We start from the raw sequence: 19940 nt of genomic DNA on the forward strand, positions 1-19940 counted from the left end.
AGCCCTGCTGAGAAGGATTTGTGGCTGCTGCAAGGAGAGAGGCTGGACATGAGCCAGCCATGTGCCTCTAAAGGAGGCTGCCCAGCAGCTTGAAGGAGGTGATTCCACCACCCCTCTGCTCTGGTGTGAGCCCACCTGGAGTACTGCATCCACCTCTGGGTGCCCAGCACAGAAAGGACATGGTCCTGTTGGAGCTAGTCCAGAGGAGGGACAGAATGCTCTGAGGGCTGGAGCCCCTCTGCTTTGGAGACAGGCTGGGATAGCTGGGGGTGTTCAGCCTGGAAGAGGGAAGGCTCCACGCAGACCTGATTGCTACCTTTCAGTACTTTAAGGGAGCTTTTAGAAAAGACAGGACAGAATTTTTAGTAGGGCCTGTTGTGACAAGACTGAGGGGGAATGTTTTCAATCTAAAAGACAGTAAATTCAGACTAGACCTAATGAAGATGTTTTTCACACTGTGGGTTTTGAAACCCTGGCACAGGTTGCCCAGAGAGGTGGGCATCCATCCCTGCTGACATTCAAGCTCATGCTCTGAGCAACCTGATCCAAAGGTGTCCCTGCTCACTGCAGGGCACTGCACTAGATGGCCTTTAAATGTCCCTTCCAAGCCAAGCCATTCTGTGCTGCTGTGCACCAGCAGAGCAGTGCTGGAATAATGCTGGGGTGATGATGCTGGCACCTGTGTTTTGGTAGTTGTGCCATTTAGCTGTTGGCCAAGAGAGGATTGATGGGCTGCACAGTGAAGTCTGCAGAGAACAGTGTGCTCAAGGAGAAACAGGAGAGGAACAGGGCTTCCAGCTCAGATAAATGCATTTTGCTGCCCATTTCTCGTTAAGAAATAAAGCAATGTTCTGAAGATCCCTTCAGTGTGGGTGCACTATTGGCTGTATCAGTGCTTGTGTTCTGTAAAACAGGTGAGTTGTTACAGCTTCTTGCCCCATTTACCACTGGATAAAATCCAAATACTACATTGCTCCATGTCTCCTTTCTTCCAAGTAAAGGCAGATTTTGTTCATTCTTCAGTGGGACATATTCATCTGTTGACAAGCAAATTCTTCTTGCCATTCACACAATGTTGATTTGCACTAATCAGATTATAATTAAGACCTACCTCTCACTGTAATTAAGGCTGATGGATTGTGAGGCAAAGTGTTGCATCATTTGCCCTGGAGAGAGTTTTTCTCTAATTCAATGACATTTGGAGACAGCTGTAGCCTACCATACTTCTGGCATACTAGAAATGAAAAAACAGCCATGGAAACAGGCTGTTCTATCCTTTCCTCCTCCTCCTTCTCCAAGGTATTTTAATCCCTGAAGTCTGAGCTCTTCAGCTGCCTCACAAACATTGTTTTATTTCACATAGGTATCCATCAGGACAGTGGCTGTGAAACTTGGAACAATGTAGGTTTAGAGCAGCAAAAATAATAATCCATTTCCCAGGTTAAGCCAAGCATTTCCCAAATAACTCTAGCTATCGTCAGGGATGTTTCCAAAAGTATCACAGTAAATGTTGGGAGTGGGGAGAGAATGTGAACAAAATTAAAAATACAGCTTTCTGAGATCTTTTTATTCCTATAAAAACAGAGTCAAAATTGTTTATAGATAGAACATTAACTAAGAAGTGAATAAGAGATTGTCAAAATAATAGCTTGGGAAACAAAAATATCTAAATAAAAATAAGTTAACATGTGGATTTATAAGAAAACAATCATACTAAGAAAAAATAGACCTACCAAATCTAAAAACAATAAGGCTGCCTCATCTGTCTCAATAACAAAAAAAAACCAAAACCAAACACCATTGAAAATAATCAGATCCTCAAGACCATTACTATATACAGGACCCTCCAGGTAATGGGAATAAACAAAGGAACTTTTGAACAGTTTTTTATTCTCCTTGGGCTGGGGGAGCTGTCACAGGGAAGGGAGGGTCAGGGGTGGCAGTGGCTGCTCAGGGATGGGTTTGGCCCGTGGCCCTGGAAGGAGCCACTGCCCAAGCAGCTGTGCTGCCCCCGGGCTCTGCTCCCGGCCTTCTGGGCTTTGTTGGGGGGCACAGCCTGTGCCAAGGGGTGGCAAAGTGCCTGCAGGCCCCAGCTCTGGGGGAAACAGAGAACGTCCTGGCCGTATCCAGCGTGCTGCCAGCTCAGCGGTGGAGCACAGCACAGGCTCACGCTGCCCATTGCTCCACAGATGCAGCCGGCACCACAAGACATGCTCAGAATATCTGGGAGAGCATGAGAAGAGTTTTCTACCAGGGAACACATGGTTTGATTAAGTTAATGGCCATTGTGGCTGGTGGAGCAATTTTCCTGATGATGTGCTATGCTGGAATCTGGTACTGCTGGAAGATAAAACAGTGAGTGTTTTGCTGATCTCGGCCTCCAACAGCTTCTTGAAAGGCTGCTCATAGTCGGGAAACATTCCCAGTGAGGCTGCTGTGCACTTGTGGCTAGTCCTTGGTTGCCCAAATAGCTCTGCCGAGAGTTCTGCTGCTGCCCAGGCTTTTAATTGGCCTCTTAATTGCTGGGCCTTGTCCTGGGGAGCCCGCTGGGGCTGCAGCCAGTGCTGGCTCCCACTGAGGCTGCCTGGCCAAGAGCAGCCCCAGGAGCAGCGGGCAGAGGCAAAGCAAGGTGGGCAGGAGAAAGAGCGGGGACGAGATTGCCCTTGAAAGGCAGAGGCGCTCTGGGGCCCGCTCCTGGCCAGGGACCCTGCCCAGAGCCATCCCCTGCTTGCCGGGGCCTTGAGGGGCAGCTGTCCAGCTGGGCCAAGCTGTGCCAGCAGCTCCAGCTGTGCTGGGGAGCCTTGGCCGCTCTGGGCCCTGCTGTGCAGGAGGGTCCCTGCGTGCCAGCGGCAGCTGGGGGCCTCAGCCACCTCCTCTCTCCACAGGAGCACCTCTGCACCTTCAGAACAGCAGCCAAAGACTTTAATCGCTGAGAAGCTGACCTCTCATCCCCACTCTTCACCTCTGTCTCCCTCTGCTCTGCTGTGGCTCCATCCCCGTCTTGAGTGCGTCCCAAGACCCACACCTGCAAAGTGAGACCCTCTGCCCCTGAGCCTCCTGGCCCTGGTCCCTGGCCAGGACTGAAATTGGGCAGCCCCTGTCCACCAGAGCAGGGCTTGGCCCATGGTTTTTGTTCCAATAAAGAGATGGAGCTTTCATCTCAGTGTCTGGATGGTACCACCAGCAAAGCCCTCATGGCACCAGCCCCTGCTGAGCTCCATGTCCAGGAGCAGCCGGGGGTGTCCACAGTGTGGGCAGGCAGGAGCCAGGCAGGGGCTGCCATGACCAGTGGTGGGGCCACGAGGGGCTGGGGGAGCCCATGCTGAGCGTCCCTGGGCTGTGAGGGCACATTTCCTTCAGTGGCATCACCTGGGCCTGCACCTCATGAGGCACCCAGGGCTAATTTGGGCTCTCTGCTAAGGTGTGCAGGGATCCCCCATGAGGTGTGCAGCGGGGTTAAATTGAGAGGGTTTTTTCCTCTTCTCAGCACAGCAAAGGGGACACTCTTGGCTGAGGTTTTGCAGAGCTGGGAGGAAGCCTCTTGCGAGCCCTTGGGCCCGGCCTGTGGGCACAGCGGGCAGGCAGAGCCCATCCCTTGAGGCCAGTCCGGGCTGCTCAGGCCAGGCCGGGCCGGGCCAGGTGAGGGCCCCGGCAGGGAAGGGCCGTGGCCGTGGGCTCTGATGAGGCTGCCGAGCTTCACCCTGGCCCTGTGCTGCAGCCAAACACACATTTACAGCCACAGCCATTCTCTGGGGCACAGGAGGCACCCAGGGCTGGAACTGAGGCCATGGCTTCTCACCCTGAAGGGAGGATGGCTCTCTTGGTTTGGAGGGCACAGCTTAGATCCCAGTTCCCTTTGTAAACCTGCTGGGGAAGTGTGGAGGGGCAGAGAGTTCCAACCCTTCTCATTGGGAAGTGTGGCTGATGCTGTGGGGTTTTTCAATTTTTTGCCCTCTGAATTTGTGTCCTGGCAGAGGGTTAAGTTTGCTTGCTCTCACAAAGGCCCTTTTCTTCTTGGTGCTCAGTGGGACTGCAATGCAGCCGGGGTTGAAGGAGGATCTGCGGCCGCTCGGGCCATGATTGTGGGACACCGTGTGGGACCTGCTACTTTTGGCTGTGATTTGTGGTGCTGCTGGTTCAGGCCTTTTACAGTAACTGACTTCAGTTTGTTCACCTTGTCACCATGGCTGGGAATAAATCTCTTGAACACCCTTGTAGTATTAAGAGGCAGGCATTGCTTTCTTGAAGTGCTGCATGCACAGGCCATGGGGATCACAGGGCCTTCTTGGTGGGGTCTTCAGGGAGCCTGGTGGTCATTGAGGGAGGAAGCTGATTCTACTGGAAAAAAGAGGGTTTTCCATGTGTGGAAAAGAATAACCTCTCACTTCCTCATCCCTTTCTATACAAAGTTATGCAGGCAAGTGCATTCAAATATCTCTATCTGCATTGTCAACGTATTTTTCTTTCGATATCTATCTGTCTATCTATCTATCTGTCTATCTATTTATCTATCTATCTATCTATCTATCTATCTATCTATCTATCTATCTATCCACCTACCTACCCACCTACCTACCTACCTTACTAATCTATTTCTATGCATGAGGTTTTGTTACTTTATAAATTATGACATTTCTATTGAGAGCTGGAAAATGATACCATCCATGTTTGATATAGCAAAGCTTGGGTTTAGGAACACACAAGAACTGTGATTTCTTTCTTGCTAGACATATGCTGGCTTGTTTAGATTGACTTTGAACTGATATCCTGCAAAGCTGGAAAATGCCTGGTGGCCATTGCTGTGATACCCTTAAAAATCCTTTGTTCATTTTTATTTTTTTCTTTTGTGCTGGTTGGTAAATACCTTTCTTCCTTAAGCTGTGTGCTGGCAATACTGGAGGTAGAAAATAACAGAATACTGTATCTTTTAGATACTTGATAGCTGTCCTGTGAAATTTTATTGTAGTATCTTCTGTCTAATACCCACTCAGAATTAAATCAGCTGGTCAGCTACTGAGCACAACTTACTGCACAGCTGCAGCTCAAGTTTCCACAGTGCAAGTGGCTTTTTCTTCTTCTGTACGTGTATCAAACACAACCAAGTGCAAGGCTGCTGACAGAGGAAAGAGCCTTGTTTAGTGGAGCCTGGACTTTGGGAAGGTGGTAGCTGTTAGATCAACACCCAGCAAACTGCCTAAATTCCTTTTTGTGACTGCTGTCTGGTGACTTTGGCCTGGCTTCTTGAGGAGGTTCAATTTTCATTTAGAAATGGCACGAGAACACTCCGTGTGCTCCCGTGGAGCCAGGGCTGTCCCAGGACACATGGAGCTGGGACAAATGGCACATTGATTTTCATCTCAAGAAGCCACCTGAGCTCCTCATGGCAGCAACCCCACGCACTGCTAATGGATCCATTACAATTAACTCAGCACACAGCTTGGAACTTGAAGCTCTGACATACGGAGCTTGTTCAGTTCTGCCATGGAGGAATGGAGTTTGGAAACAAAGAGGTTTAGCAAGGAGATCCACGCACAGCTAAACTCTTTGTACTCTAGCAAAGGAAGTCTTAGGATGCAAACCCTCACCCATCCTCTGGTTTTACCCCTCCAATGAGCCAAATTCTTGGTCTTCATTCCTGTGTCAGTAGGAAAATATGACAGGGAAGTGGAGATTTTCCTTGGCTTCTTCAGCTGGCCAGCTTGTAACCTCATCCTCTGCCACAAACAGGAACAGACAAACTGGGATTTTGTTATGAAACCTACTTGGTGTTTGATTTTACCCAGAAGTAACTGAGATTCACTGGAATATTTACAAGCCATAAATGATGGATTTTTTGTGGTTGCTAGAATCTTTCCGATTTTACAACTTTTCTGCTGCACGAGAACCTGGCACTTGCAGAACTCTTGCCCCATGCACTTCTCTAGTGCTTCTTGCAGAGAAGTGCTTTGGGATTAATCAGGATGAGTGCCACGTTCACGTGTGGTTTCTGGAGCCCACAGGAGAGGGAATTGTCTTTGCTGAGGGCACTGGCTGTCATTCCAACACCTGCATCACTTTTTCTACAAGTAATCCTTGTGAGAAAGGTTGTTCTTTGCCATAGAGATTTTTAGTCCACATTTTTTATCTCAAACAGCCAAAAGTTTTCCATCTCACACGTTTCTGATGCTGATTTTTCCATTCCAGTCTGTTGTTGGCCTTGTCAGGAAAATTCATCTACAAACACCAGAGGTTTATGTCTAAAAAGGAGACAGAGGAGTCCTTTTACTTGATTTGAATAAAGGGAGAGGCCATGGGCCATTCTCCTGGGGTCTCTCAAATTTTTGGAGGACACAGCCTCCTATTTATCCGAATTTCCCAGCCACGTCCCTGTCTCTTTCCCCATTGGCTGAGGTACTTGAGAGGTCCAGACTCCCCGGAGTGCCTGATACCTAAGATTCCCCTCTAATGTATAACCCTTCTTCTTCATTTTTAATTCTTATGGAATTTATGGTTTTCCCCCATTGTTTCTTTCATCTTTCAGTATCAAATTTCATTTATCAGCAAACTTACAGTTTGTTTGTAAAGGCAAATATCTTTTTTCCATTCATCAATCAGAGGAATCCTTCCCATTGTTTCTTTTATCTCTCAGTGCTAGTTTTATTTACCAGCAGACCCACAGCTTGTTTTTAAAGACAAATCTCTCATTCCTCTCAACCTCTCTTTTTAAAAAAAATTTCTTACTAATTGTCTTTACAAACTTTGGTTATCATTGACTTTATTTCCTATTCCTCGATTTTCTTTTTTGTTTTGCAATTATTTGCAGTGACATCAATTTCTGTCCTTTTGTAGCTATTCCTGGATTAGTAGCTATGGCTACTACCTGCATCCTCTTTATCAAATGTTGAAGAAATTGTACTAAGCAAGGGATCATGCATGCTAAAAGATAAGAGTTGCTACAGCACAAGAAAAGCATTTGTTAAACCCACAGTTTACTAGATAACCACGAAAACACCTCTTATTCTCATTCTTTCCATGTTTGGACTGATACATGAGTTAACTTTCCCATTGCTTTTGTAATTTGTTTCACCACCTTTTAGCTATCATTTAATTTGCCACACTCTCCCTTCTTCTGCTGACAGTGTTTGCATTTCTAAGCTGTCACACGAGGCTTCTACCTGCAGTTCCATTTAAATCTGTTTTGTTGGATCTGGACCAGAACCTATTACAAAGGATTTGAGTTTTGTTTCAGTGTTGCTACTTCTACTGATCATCACGGACAACACGTGTCCTGCTTGTGGAATTGTTTTGGGGGCAGCTTAAAAATAAGGGCTCCAAAAAACCTTCTCTTTCCCCTCTGCTTTATAGCCTTCAAAATCTTTTTGGTAATTATGGAAGGAACACCTTGCTTAGCTGCTGGTAGTGACCTTAACAAACATTTGATTCTATTTGCCTTGATATCTGAAACAATTATAAGGAGGGAAGCTGGGGGTCTAACACTCTGAACCTAAAGTCTGGTCAAAAATGCTTTTTCCCACGTATGTGCTTCTTGTTCTATTTAGACAACAAATGCTTTTTTTCAGAAGAATGAAGCCACCATAGACTTCCTTCTTCATCTCAAAATCCTGTTTATTATGGACTTAACTCGTTGTTTAGGTTTGACTGGGCTGGCCACCCACAGCCAGTCTTCAGATCTTCCTGGCCTTCCACAGACTTCACAATTTTTCAGGTAAAAGGATTTGCTACTTCTTCTCCTATGGTTAAAAATTACTTTTCTACTTTTGGCTTCAACTTCAAGTGGCTGACAATATCAAGGTAAGATTATTAAGACAAACATTTTAATGGTGTAATTTAATTTCCTAACTTAACTTTTACTTTCATGTTGTCTTTACACGACCTGTAAAGGCGAGTGAAGGCACAGAAAGAGCTTTATCATAAAGAAAACAATGACAGTGAGGATTGGCCTCTAATGACTGGAGATTTGAGAGAAGGGATGCCCACACAAACTATTTCAGCAGCCAGGCTGTGGGAGGCACACGGGGCTTCCCCTGATGTTGATGGCCTGGCTACTGCTCCAGTCCCCTCTTGTGGAGCATCAGTGGCAGCCTGCCGAGCTTCTCCTCTAGCTGAGATGTCTGAATTTCTGGGGCCTTAGAGACCTTGACTCGAGAGGGATGGCTCTACCCGTGTTCAGCTCTCCTGACGGCTGTTTCTGTGCTCAGCAACACTTGCACAGGTCTACACTACTTTGCTGCTGCTGCTGCTGCTTCTCTCTACTCCTTCACTAGGACTCAATTTCCTGGCTGGATGTTGTGAACAGCAAAGTCTAAAGGCAGGCTCTGTGCTAGCTGAGCTTCTTGTCAAAGAGCTTTTACAAGAGACACTATCCAGGCTACATATTGTTTCCAATAGATATCCTTTATCCCTACCCCCAGGTAATTCTCAAGGCTGAGGATTACCAAGATAAGGAATTCTAAACATCAGTTCAAAGGGAGATAATTGAGTATCCCCACTGGGTCTGGCCCTTCTTCTTGCCCAAGCCAGTGGCAAGAGCCGGCATCTTAGTTTCTATCACCAGCTTCAGAAGGTGTTTCTTTATTTCCCCATTCATCTTTTCATCTCAGCCAGAACTCTGGGGGTGCCAGGGGCTATGGAGGTTCCATTGGATCCTTAAAGCAGTCAAAACTCTGAGACATAAACTTTGAAGAATTTAAGATTTTAGAGAAGCTGAGGCCTTTATTAGAAAGAAGCCTTGCTAAATCTAAATAAAATAAATAGATGGGCCTTGCTAAAATTAAAGGGAGCTAGAGAAGCTTTGCTAAAATAGAGGTTAATCATTGGCTAATAACTAATTGTCTGTCAACTCTATGCTTGTTCAGCTGGGCTTATAATGAGAAGCAATGAATCTGGTAAGGAACTTGAAGAACAGAAGAGAATTGCAAATCAGAAACTCCTGGAAGACATGAAACTAGGAGCCCAGCCAAGGGTCCATTTGTCACTTTGCATTGAAAAGGTAGAAAGGTCAGAAGGAGGAAGAGCCATATCCCTTCCCTCCCTTCTCTCACCCCTCCTCATAAAAGGACCACCAACCCATTTCAAGGAACAAACTACGCATGCTTAATTGCTTTTTTCCTAATTAGCATAGGAAGCAGAGTGTGGGTGGCAACGGGGTTATGAATATGCATTTGTGTTCCATATTTCTGGAAATAAAAAGCCTGTATTCACCTGTATTCGGGGCCGTGTGTATTAAGGGGTGATCTGACACATCGGCCCAGCGCTGCTAATAATCATACACTTTTTAACCCTGAACCAGTTCAAGAGTCTTTGTCTGTCTCAGTTGGATAGTGATACTAGACCATATCCATATTTTAGTAAATCAGTCTTAGAATGCAGCCAAAAATTGCATGTGGAAAAAGGAAAAGAACTGGTGGGTTTGGGAAGAGGAGGATGGATTTTGTTAACAGCACATTGGAAACAGCACCAAGAGAAGGAACAATTGTTTTTGGAATGCTCCCATGTGAAGGTACAGCAGGTTTTAGTCTTGAGCTCAGGTTTGTTTGTGCAAGTGAAACAACAAAAACAACAATGATGATGATGATAATAATAATGATAATAATAGTAATAATTATAATAATGATAATAATAATCAATAATATATATTTATATCCAAAATTAAAAATTGATAATGTGCAATAATGTTGACAATACTAATTTGTGAGCTTAGCTTGCTCACTGTAACACTAAATACCCTACAAAAAAGGACTAGCAAAGACCCAAATGTCAATGGTAAACTTTGTGAATTGTATACACAGAATAAAGGAGGAAGGGGTGAAGTTGGCTGTTTTTATATGGTTTGCTGATGCTGTGATGTGGAATGCTTTGTCTGTTCCTGGGAAAAATACAGAGATTAAAACTGCTGGGTTTTTCATGTACCACACTATCCACAAATGGCAGGATTGGTTCCATGGCTGGAGAGGCTGTTAAAAGAGCAGTTGATAAAATGAGGAGATGGGAACCTGTCCCGGTGGAGAACCCATCTCCCAGATGGGCTCCATGCCCTTAACAATGGGCCCACTGGGAAATGGAAACCCCTGGGTGTGCACGGCTGCACCCAATTTGCAAACACAGCCATGGACAGTGAGACTTGGACCGCCTGGGAAATTGTTCTGGCTGTGATGGCCCCTGCCAGGGCCACCCCAGAGGCTGCAGGGCTGGACCTTCATGCACTGGAATTCATTAGGAGAAATCAGAAGCAAATGAGAGTTTACAATACAGGAATAAGAATTCAGATTCCTCCAGGACACTTTGGTTTGATAACTGCTCATTGGAGCTTGGCCTTGCAAAGGGCTCATGTCATGGGAGGAGGAATTGATGCAGATTATCAAGGAGAAATTGAAGTAAGTCTGTTAAACAATAGTGAACAAGATTTGGTTTTCCACCACAATGCAGGGTAATACAGTTATCAATATTGCAGTTTTAAAAACAATTGTAAAAAAAGGACATCCACCTCAAATCACCTCCATTTGTGGAGATAAAAGGTATGGATCCAGCAGTCCTAATAAAGGAGCCAGAGTGTGGGTCCAGAGGCCAAATGGCCCTCCCAAGCCAGCTGAAGGAACAGCTCTGGGCAAAGACAACACTGTTTGAATCCTGAGACCTGAGCAGGAACAATGGGAATATGTCCCTGCAGCCAAGTGTTCTCTGCCAGAACAAGTCGATGGGATGGGATATTGTTTTACAGACCCTGCCAGACCAAATCTCCCTGTTTGCCCCAACGGCCCCTTTGGAGAATGCTCAGATCCACAGGGCTCCATTTGAAGGCTGATGTGACCCTGAGGGACTTCCACACCAATTCCAGCCAGGAGCCTGGCTGTCCCTCAGGGACTGGGACCCGGCACCTCTCCAGCCGAAGGGAAAAGGACCCCAGCAAGCCTTGTTAGCCACAGACAGCACAGTAAAGCTGAACAGCAAAGGACCTTGGGGACATTATTCTGGAATTCAAAAGGTGCCAGCTCCATGGACAACAGAATTATTGTTCCTAACGTGAATGAGGGTGAGGAAAAAGAATGAGTAAGCTTGTGATGGTAAAGCACAGAAATCCTTTCACATTGTGGCCTCCAGCTAGAACAGGGCTTGGTTTCTCCGGAAGGGAAATCTCAGTCAATCCTGTAAAACTGATAATTGCAATCCTGTGTTCCACAGCAGTTTTCTGTCAGTGTCCCTGCACTGGATCCGTTACGAGTCAGAGCCCATTGACAGAGTTTTGGCCACCCCACAGGGTGAGCCCTCCGAGGGAACCCCATTCCTCCCAATCTGAGCTGAGAACATACCCAGCAATTAGTTACATTGAGTATTTTGGCTATTTTGATCTTTAAATTTTCAAAATAATTTTGATGACTAATGCCTTGATTAAATTCAGAGGTGTTTCTGGCAAACAAAGATCCTGTCTGACTCTCAAGATTCAACTTACAGGTGTTGGGGGTTAGGTGTCCTTTATTTTCTATTTAGTTCTGGCTTGCCTGTGGAATTTTTACTCATGACTTGCAGGGAAAACTTAACTGCGGGTACCTGGTGGGTGCTTGAGGAAAAACAAAGAGTTTGGCTGGGCCCAAGGGGGGAAGGGGGCAGGAAAAGGGGGGAGTGGGGACAGTTTGGTGGCTTCTTCAGCTTCGGAGAAGAACACTTTGGGTGCAGAGCTGTTGTGGTGGGGAGAAGGGAATTTCGCCATCACCCAGATGGAGCTGCTGCTTCTTCTCCTTCTTCCCTCTTCGTTGGTGGCCTCGCACCCCCTGTCCTGCCGGGACGTGCGGCAGTGCCAGCCACCGCCACGGAGCTGCTGATCCACCTCAGCCACTGGCCCGGGATCTGAGCTCATCCCTGCTGTTCCAGCTGAGTGTTCCTCAGAGCCCTGCAGGAGCACCAGCACTGACTGCCAACCCGAGGGGGTTTGTGAAACAAAGCCTCTCCTCCATCCTTTCCCGTCTCAGCCCAGAAAGCTGTCACGGGGTCCCTGGCTCTGTTTTCTTGCTAATGCTGTAGTTATTGTTGTTTGTTTGCCTGGTTATAAATACTAGTAAAGAACTGTTATTCCTATCCCCAGATCTCTGCCTGAGAGCCCCTTGATTTCAAGATTATCATAATTCGGAGGGAGGGGGTCTACATTTTTCATTCCAAGGGAGGCTCCTGCCCTCCCTAGCAGACACCTGTCTCCAAAAACCGAGACATTTCCATGAGTAAATTTTACAAAGTTTTCAATAAAATTCTTATTGATAAATTTGACTCCATTTCATTTCTAACAAGCTGTTCCTAAAGATCCCGTCAGGCTGTCTTAGACACTTTGGGCAAGGGATTCCTTCCAAGCTGGGCCACTTGGGGGGGGATGGGGGCGGCCCCAGGGCGGAGGGCAGGGTGTGCAAGGGCCCTTTGTGACACGCTGCAGCACGGTCACCGTGGGATGGTGGCAACGGGAGCAGATGTCAAAGGGCCCTTTGTGACACGTGCTGACATAGGAGCTGGCGGTGACAGGACCACGCCACAGTGCTCGGTGCACGCGACGGGTCAGGACGCGCCAGAGCGGTGCTGTGAGGAGCCCCCGCACAGCGCACTCCTTTGTGTCGGACCTGGAGCTTTTCTGAAGCACTATTACTACAGGTGACCTCGAGGCCAGACCACAGGTCTTGCTGACTTGTGGCCTTGCCGAGGCTTCCTTCTTAAGGTTCTCTTGAGGGCAGACCGTGGGACTTGGTGACCCGGAGCTTTTCCGAGGTGTCGCCCATCCCTGCAGTCTCTGCCCTTGAGACCAGACCACAATCCCTGTTGAGGAGCCTCCTGTCCTTGTGGCAGGAGCCCTCAAGACCCAAGTGCAGGACTCGCTGTCTTGCAGTCTTGCCAGGACTTGAGTCTTGCAGGTGCCTTCCAGGCACGACTGCAGGACTTGCTGACTCTGAGCTTTTCCGAGCCATCTCTCCTGCAAGCAGCCATAAATCCAGTCACTGCCATGGAGCAGCGACCCCCAAGAGTGCCCAAGTTGGCCTGGCTTGAGGAGCAGGAAGAAGAAGGCTCTGGAGCTGTCCTGGCACAGGAGTCTGAAGAGGTGCAGGAGTTCCAGGCACCACAGGAGGGTGAGTTGCAGAGCTCGGCCTTAGGGCTAGTGCCTGTTGCCAGCTTGGCCCCATCCCATTACATGCCATGCCATCCCCTGGTGCTGTTCCTATGGAAAGGATTGGAGAGTCTGGAGGAAGATATGGAGCAGCGACCCCCAAGAGTGCCCAAGCTGGCCTGGGTGGAGGATGAAGAGGAGGAAGAGGAAGAAGGCCCTGGAGCTGCCCCAGCACCAGAGACCGAAGAGGTGCAGCAGTTGCAGCCACTGGAGGAGGGTGAGTGGCAGAGCTGGGCCACAGGGCTGGTGCCTGCGGCCATCTTGGCCCCATCCCATCCCATTGCATCCCATCTCATCCCATCCCACACTGTCCTGTGGACACACACCCATGGACAGCACAAAAAAGGGGCTGGGGCTGCCCCCGCAGCAGTGGCCGTGCTGCATCCCCTGGGGCATCCCGGGACTGTCCCTGCCTGGGGAACGCAGGGCTGGGCTGTGCTCTCCGGCCTCTCCTGCAGCCCCTCAGCTCTGGCTGCTCTTTGCCAGATGCAGCCATGGACGGCACACAAGAGCAGGACACCGCCCGTGGCCGCTTCCGCAGAGCAGCGCAGGTACCTGCAGCCATCCCCACCTGCGCTGGGCCTGCTGGCACTGCTCAGCCCAGCACCGCACTTGGAGCACTCCATGCAACTTCCCTGCCTTCCTGCCCTTCTCCTACAGTTTCTTTACCAATACATCAAGAGAATTGGCAAGGAAGACACCAGACCTATGGACACTGAGGTCAAAGCATCCTCAGAGGTCTTGGTAGAACAGAGCAGCGCTGCCCAGCTGGATTTGCTTGTAGAGACGGCTCTTTTCAATCCAGAGCAAGTAAGCAGCCTGTGGCCAGCCTTTGATCCTCCAGCAATTGCTTGGCTTTCCCAAGCCACGCCTGCTGCTCACTTGAAGCTTTTGAGGCCATGGCAGTGGGCTGGAAGAGAAGCACTTGTCTGGGGAAGAAGCTGGGCACATTGCTGACTCCCTCTGCTAGCATTCCAAGTCTCCCTGTGCCTTCTCCAGGTGCCCGGCGTGGTGAGGTACATCCACCAGTGGCTCATGGCCAATGAGGCTGCTGAGCACAGGATGGACTGGGCCCTGATGCAAGTGGCCGAGGCAGAGCCTGATGATGTGGCCATCACTCTCCTGCGGGTGGCCCCAACGTGTGACAGGTATGGGGCCCAGCTGCCCCGAGGCCTCAGGGCTCCCCAGCCCATCACCCTGTACAGCCCGGCCCAGGGCTGTGAGCAACACAGACTTCCAGGGCCCTCTGGCTGCTCCCTTTGCCAGCCCTGCTACAAAGTCGGCCCCCGAGCCTGCTGCCGTGCTGCCAGCCTGCCCCTCAGGGGCCTGTCCCCACAGGGCTGGGCTGCCTGGCTGCTGCTGCCGCTCAGGGGCAGTGGGCATAGGCAGAGCTGGCGGCCAGCTCAGCTCCCCGCTGCTGCCCAGCCCACGGTGCTGTGTCTGACCCCGCAGAGCTGCTATGGCCATGTGGACGACCATCTTGCTCTCGCCCTGGATTTCAGAGGAAGTGACACCGCTCCTCATCAATGTGGTGGGGAGCTGGCCGCAGAAAAACCTGGGCACCTCTGATGGGGACAAGACGGCTGTCTTTTCCCTGACTGTGAGTTTCGGGAGCTGGCCTTTGCTCACCGCAAGTCCGGCCGCCTCTCCAGCAGCTCTGTTGCCTCCTTCCCCCACTGCATCTCCCTGCTTCAGGCACTGGCCACAAACCTGGCCTAGGGGCAGCTTCAGGGCCACCAGGCCCGCTGCTCCCCCTGCGTCTGCCCCGGCCTCTCCCTGCCACGCTCAGGCCCTGCCACACGGACGCCCCGGCACTGAGCGCTGTCTCGGCCTGCTTTGTCCTCTGCAGGCAACTCTGGTGATGTGGAAGATCCTCCAGGGGCCCTGTTGCCCACAGATCCTCACAGTCTATTTCCCCCGCCTCTTTGTGCATCTGCTCTTCCAAACGTACTTCAGTACTTTGTATATGACAGAGGACGTCCATACCTTCTGGAAGGAATGCCAGGAGCAACACGGCCTCTCCACCAGCCCCAACAGGTGCTCCATGCCACTCCTCCTGTCCCTGCCACTTCCCCAGCCTCGGAGCCAGCGCTCCCAGCGTCACCTGGGCTTTGCTGTGCACACAGGTTTGCAGTGCAGACCCTGAAGGCCCTGCTCTGCAGTCTCCACTTGGAGCATGTGGTGGTGGCAATGGAACGCAAGCGTGGCTGGGACACGCTGCTCTGTGCTGACACCCACCACTATGCCGTGGGTCTGCTGGCCAGGTGAGCCCCCCTTCTCCCCACTGCCTCTGGCATTTGTGCCCCCTGCCCGGGATGCCCCCCACAGTCCCCGTGGCCATGGGCCTGAGGGCCTCGTCACCGAGGGATGGCCAAGGAGACTGCAAAAGGCTGCGAGAGGAACCTGTCCTGGAGCAGCCACATCTCAAGGGCCCAAATCGCCTCACAGGGTGCTGGGGCAATAGGACAACTGTGTCCATCAGTCCTCCGCACCCTTGCTGAGACTCTTTCTGCCATTTTCTGCCTTCCAGGGTAATGCGCCGTGCATCCATCCACTTGTGCAAAAGCATCTTAAGCTACCTGCTTGAGGTGCTCAGCAAACCGTTGCCACTCTGGGATGTCTCTGCCATGGCATTCCTTGTGGAGGTGAGCCTGATGGCCAGCACTACCTCGCTCAGCTCCCTGCCTGCCCTGTCCCCTGGCAAAGCCACAGCTGCCTGGGACGGCACCTGCGCCCTGTGCTGCTGCCTGAACCCAGCCCTGCGCACTTCCAGGCTCCTGCCGGCCGGCTCCCCTCTCACTGCCCTGTGCCTTTCAGCTCCTAGATTGCCTGGACTTGAGTGACTGTGGTGACAGCCTAATGGACATCTTGTATAAGTACCTGTGGTACAATTCCACAGAGATGCATCACCAGGTGCTCAGGGCTCTCCTCCTGCTAAAGGACCGTCCCTCCATGGTGAGAAGGGGGCAGCAGCTGAAGCCGTGTGGGCAGCATGAGGCTGGGCAATGCTGTCACTTGGCCTTGGCTGGCCTTTGCCTTGGGCACTGAGGCAGCTCCTCGCAGCTCTCCTGCCTCCTGCTTCAGCTGCCCGAGTGCTTTGGGACAGCCCTTTGGCCTCTGGGCCCTGCGGCAGCTGCCCGGGCTTTCACACCCTTGTGTTCTGCACAGGCCGAAAGAATTCAGAGCCTGACAGGAAGACTAGTGCACCTCCTGTGGGACTTGGACAGTGACGTGGCCAGGATGAGCACTGCTCTTCTGAGCCATATTTTCCTGAAAGAAGACACCCCAATATCCTGGCGCAGGGCCCTGCAGCTGGCTGAGCCGCTCCTGAAACTCCTGGACAATGTAAGGCTCTGTGCCCCAGCCACGGCCACTGCCTGCTGCCCGGACACTTTGTGCCCTGTGCATTTGCAGACCTGTGCCGATGTGGGCCATAAGAAGCCAATGATAAGGTCATTTTTCCTTCCTTCCTTTCATACAGCCTGATAGCCACGTGCAGCTGCTCTCCATGTCTCTCCTTCAAAGAGTGATGTCTTCGGCAGAAGAAGAAGGAAGAAAGCCCCTGAAGGAACGAGTGTACCAGAGCCTGCTCCCACTCTTTTTCCACTGCCAAGATGAGAATCGGCATGTGGCAGAGGTGAGGACTCCTGGGCTGCTGCTGCGCCTTGGCAGGGGGCTCAGCTGCCTCCTGCCCTGACGCAGGCTTGCAGGCTGCAGCCTCCTCCAGCCCTTGGCACTAGGACACTCCTGTGCCCTGCCTTGTGGGGCCATTTGCGGCTCTGCTGCTCCCCAGGCCTCTCGGACAACGCTCCTTCGCGCGGCTGACTTCCTGAAGAGGCCAGACCTGGAGAAAGCTGTGAGGAAGGAGAAGCTGTGGAAGTTTGCCAAGCTCGTGGTAAGGACAGCCTGGAAATCCCAGCCTCAAGCTACAGAAGCCCCCTGGCCCCGGTGGTCGGTGTGTGGGGCTGGCAGCTGTGCCCCTGCCCACTACTGCAGCCGGGGGCCGCACGGCTTCTTCTCCAGCCGCCTGTGGCCCCGAACCGGGTGCCGATGGAGCCCCAGCCCAGCGGGGCTGCGGGCCGGGCCGGCACCGCGGCTCCCCGGGCAGCAGCCGGCCCTCTGCCCCCTCCAGAGCCCGGCGCCAGCAGCTGCTGGCCGGGCCTCAGGGCTGGCCGGGCACGGGAGGCCGGGACTGGCCGCAGGCAGCAGCGCCCGGCCGAGGGGCAGAGCCCGCGCCAACCCTTCCCTCCTGCCGCTCTCTCCAGCTGGCAGACCACAGGATCCCCTTGGCCGAGCACCTGCGCCGGGCCCTACAGTACCTGCAGGACCCACAGGAGACCCTGCGAGCGACGGCCATCAGGGTCATCGGTGAGTCCCGAGCCCGGGCTCCCTCCCCGCCCCGCCGCAGCTCGGCCCCAGCCCCGGCTGCTGCCCCGGCAGCGGCACCCGGGCCCGGCGCCCTGGAGCCCCGGCTGCCCTCGGGGCTGCTGCTGCCGGCCTCTGGCAGCCGTGCCCTTGGGCTGAGTCAGGATGCGGCAAGGGCCCGGGCTGAGCCCTGCCGGGGCAGGAGGCCCTGTGGCCACAGGGCTGGCAGCGCCGCTGGCAGGGAGCTGTGCTGCTGGGACCCTGACAGGCTCTGTGTTCTCAGGGATGGCCGGGGAGCAGCTGAGGGGGCAGCACGCAGAGCTCCAGGTCTTGTGCAGAGGTGAGCCAGGGCAGCGGGCTGACAGCAGTGGCTGTCGGGGGCAGCTGCAAGCCCTGGCCAGGCTGTGGAGGGCTCTGCTCCCTGTGCCGATGAGGGGCGGCGTGGGCATAGCACAGTGAGATTTCAGGGCCACGTGGGGCATTTGTGGCCAGCAGCTTCGGGCTGACCCCCTTGGTCCCTGCTCCCTCCTGGCCAAGGCAAGAGCTGGCTGGCATGGCCCTGGCAGGGGGCTCTCGCTGGGCCCCCGCAGCTCTGGGGTCTGAGCGTGGCTCTGTTTGTCTCTCTTGCAGCCCTCGAACGCCTGATGGAGGACAGAAGCGGTGCCGTGTCAGACCTGGCACTTGAGACGCTGTATGTCCTCCGGGCCATCCAGAGTGCCCGATATTCCATCCTCCAGAGGGTGCACGATCAATTCCTCAGGGCATGGAGGACACGGCCTCGTCTGTCGGGCCTGGGCTGGCTGCGCTGCTGGAGATGTGCTCAGCGCTGATCTGGGACGTTCTGTTTGCTGGGGCCACCTGGGCCAGCCGGGAGTTTTTATTTCATAAGGATTGTTTTCTTCTATTTTTTTCTTTTTAGTATGTACATAATATAGGATATGTTAGGGCTGAGAGGCTCTATCTTCTGGGGCCACATGGGCCATCTGTTATTTTTTTTTTCATAGAGATTATTCTTTTCTTCGTTTCGTTTCCATCTAGTATGTAAATAATATAGGATATGTTATAAACCACAAGAGTCCCAAGACCTTTCTTTTGCTGCCCAGGTTGTGTGGGGCATAGGGGAAGAGAGGGAAAAGGGTTCTTGTGCTCAGCAACCTGCCGGGGCGTGCAGTGGTGCAGGGGAAATGGCCAGAAGCCCCTTGGCCTTTGGTGGTTGTGCTGAAGCCACAAGCCCTGTGGCAGGCAGGAAGCGCTATCTGTGTCCTGCTGCCCGTGTGTTGGTGCCGTGATGGCTGAGGAGCTGCTGGAGCTCCTGTGGGGCTGCGGCGCTGCTGCTGGGCCAGGCTGGGGGAGCTCCTGAGGGCACGGGGTGCTGGGAGGCCTTGAAGGGATGAGGGGCTGCGGAGGCCCAGACGGGACAAGGCAGTGGGAAGGCACAAGGGGGATGTGTGAGGGAGTGGGTGGCAGGAGGTTCCAAGGGGACAGAAGGCCCTGGAGGAGCCGGGGTGGTGGGAAGCACTGAGGAATTGGGTGTCAGAGGCCATAAGCAGCCCCCGGGCAGCCGCCTGGTCCCTGACACCCGGCTGCTCCGGTGCTTCCCCAAAATGTCCCCCAGGCCTGCAGCAGAATGCCTGGAGGCTGGGACATCACCCCAGCGGGAGGGTGGGGACAGCCCGAGGTGCCCAGGCTGGGCTGGCTGGGGACATGGAGGGCAGGGGGTGCTGCCAGGCCACGGCCACTGGGTGCCTCCAGGAAGGGTCAGTGGGCAGAGGCAGGGCTGGCGGCCAGCCCGGGCCCTCGCGGCTGCCCAGGCCACGCTGCTGTGACCGAGGCCCCCCTGACACAGAGCTCGGGGTCCACAGAGCTGCTTCCACCATGGGGAGGGTGGCGATGTCTCCTCCAGCAGGGCTGCCCAGTGGCTGCTGCCCAAGCGGCTCTGGAGCCCACAGAAACAGCAGCAGAGTGTGCCCAGGAACAGCAGCAGCCCCAACGTCGGCACCTGCGCACTGAGGCGTCCCCAGCAGCCCAGTGCCAAACAGGGGGAGGCTGTGGGCACAATTGCCTTTGCTTTGGCAAAAGGCTTCAGCAGAGTTGGCCACAATGGCTTTCTCTTCACTTGCAGCCTTACAACAATGCTTGCCAGCTTCAACTGCAGCCTGTGCCCGTGACTGACTTGGATGGCCGTGCTTGAGGGCGAGCTCGCCTTCCACACTCAGGTGTCCCAAGGCAGCGGCATTGGCGCCATCCTGAGAAAGAGAGAGAGAGAGAGAGTCTGATGGGGCAGGAGCCCTGTGCTGCAGCTGCCCTCCCTCTCTTCTGTCCAGACACCTTAAAGACACATGAAACCAAATCCTGGACTTGCTTGGAACAAAGGAAGAAGCAGCATGCGCTGAAAAAAAGCAGGGACTTACACGGCTCAGTTTTGCTCTCCACTTGGGCA

General features: G+C 52.5%; 1 protein-coding gene across 1 annotated transcript; it reads left to right on the forward strand.

Moving 5' to 3' along the window:
• The first annotated feature begins 12406 nt into the window (after positions 1-12406).
• On the forward strand, positions 12407-18570 carry LOC147645868 (maestro heat-like repeat-containing protein family member 7). The gene is made up of 16 exons (XM_086874184.1): positions 12407-13097; positions 13197-13352; positions 13622-13686; positions 13796-13945; positions 14135-14283; positions 14588-14735; positions 14985-15172; positions 15262-15399; positions 15666-15780; positions 15953-16090; positions 16304-16480; positions 16617-16772; positions 16929-17030; positions 17401-17503; positions 17784-17840; positions 18131-18570. Exons 1-16 carry the CDS (start codon positions 12974-12976, stop codon positions 18328-18330), a joined length of 2166 nt encoding a protein of 721 aa, XP_086730310.1. The 5' UTR covers positions 12407-12973; the 3' UTR covers positions 18331-18570.
• Positions 18571-19940: the final 1370 nt, after the last annotated feature.

Source organism: Cyanistes caeruleus, unplaced genomic scaffold (assembly GCF_971803275.1).
Source record: "Cyanistes caeruleus unplaced genomic scaffold, bCyaCae1.hap1.1 HAP1_SCAFFOLD_153, whole genome shotgun sequence".
Classification (NCBI taxonomy): domain Eukaryota; kingdom Metazoa; phylum Chordata; class Aves; order Passeriformes; family Paridae; genus Cyanistes; species Cyanistes caeruleus.

Coding starts and splice junctions, on each gene's coding strand:
- LOC147645868 (XM_086874184.1), top strand. CDS start 12,974: ATGGAGCAGCGACCCCCAAGAGTGCCCAAGTTGGCCTGGCTTGAGGAG. Junction 13,946..14,134: donor CTCTTTTCAATCCAGAGCAA/GTAAGCAGCCTG, acceptor TGCCTTCTCCAG/GTGCCCGGCGTGGTGAGGTA. Junction 17,504..17,783: donor GACGGCCATCAGGGTCATCG/GTGAGTCCCGAG, acceptor CTGTGTTCTCAG/GGATGGCCGGGGAGCAGCTG.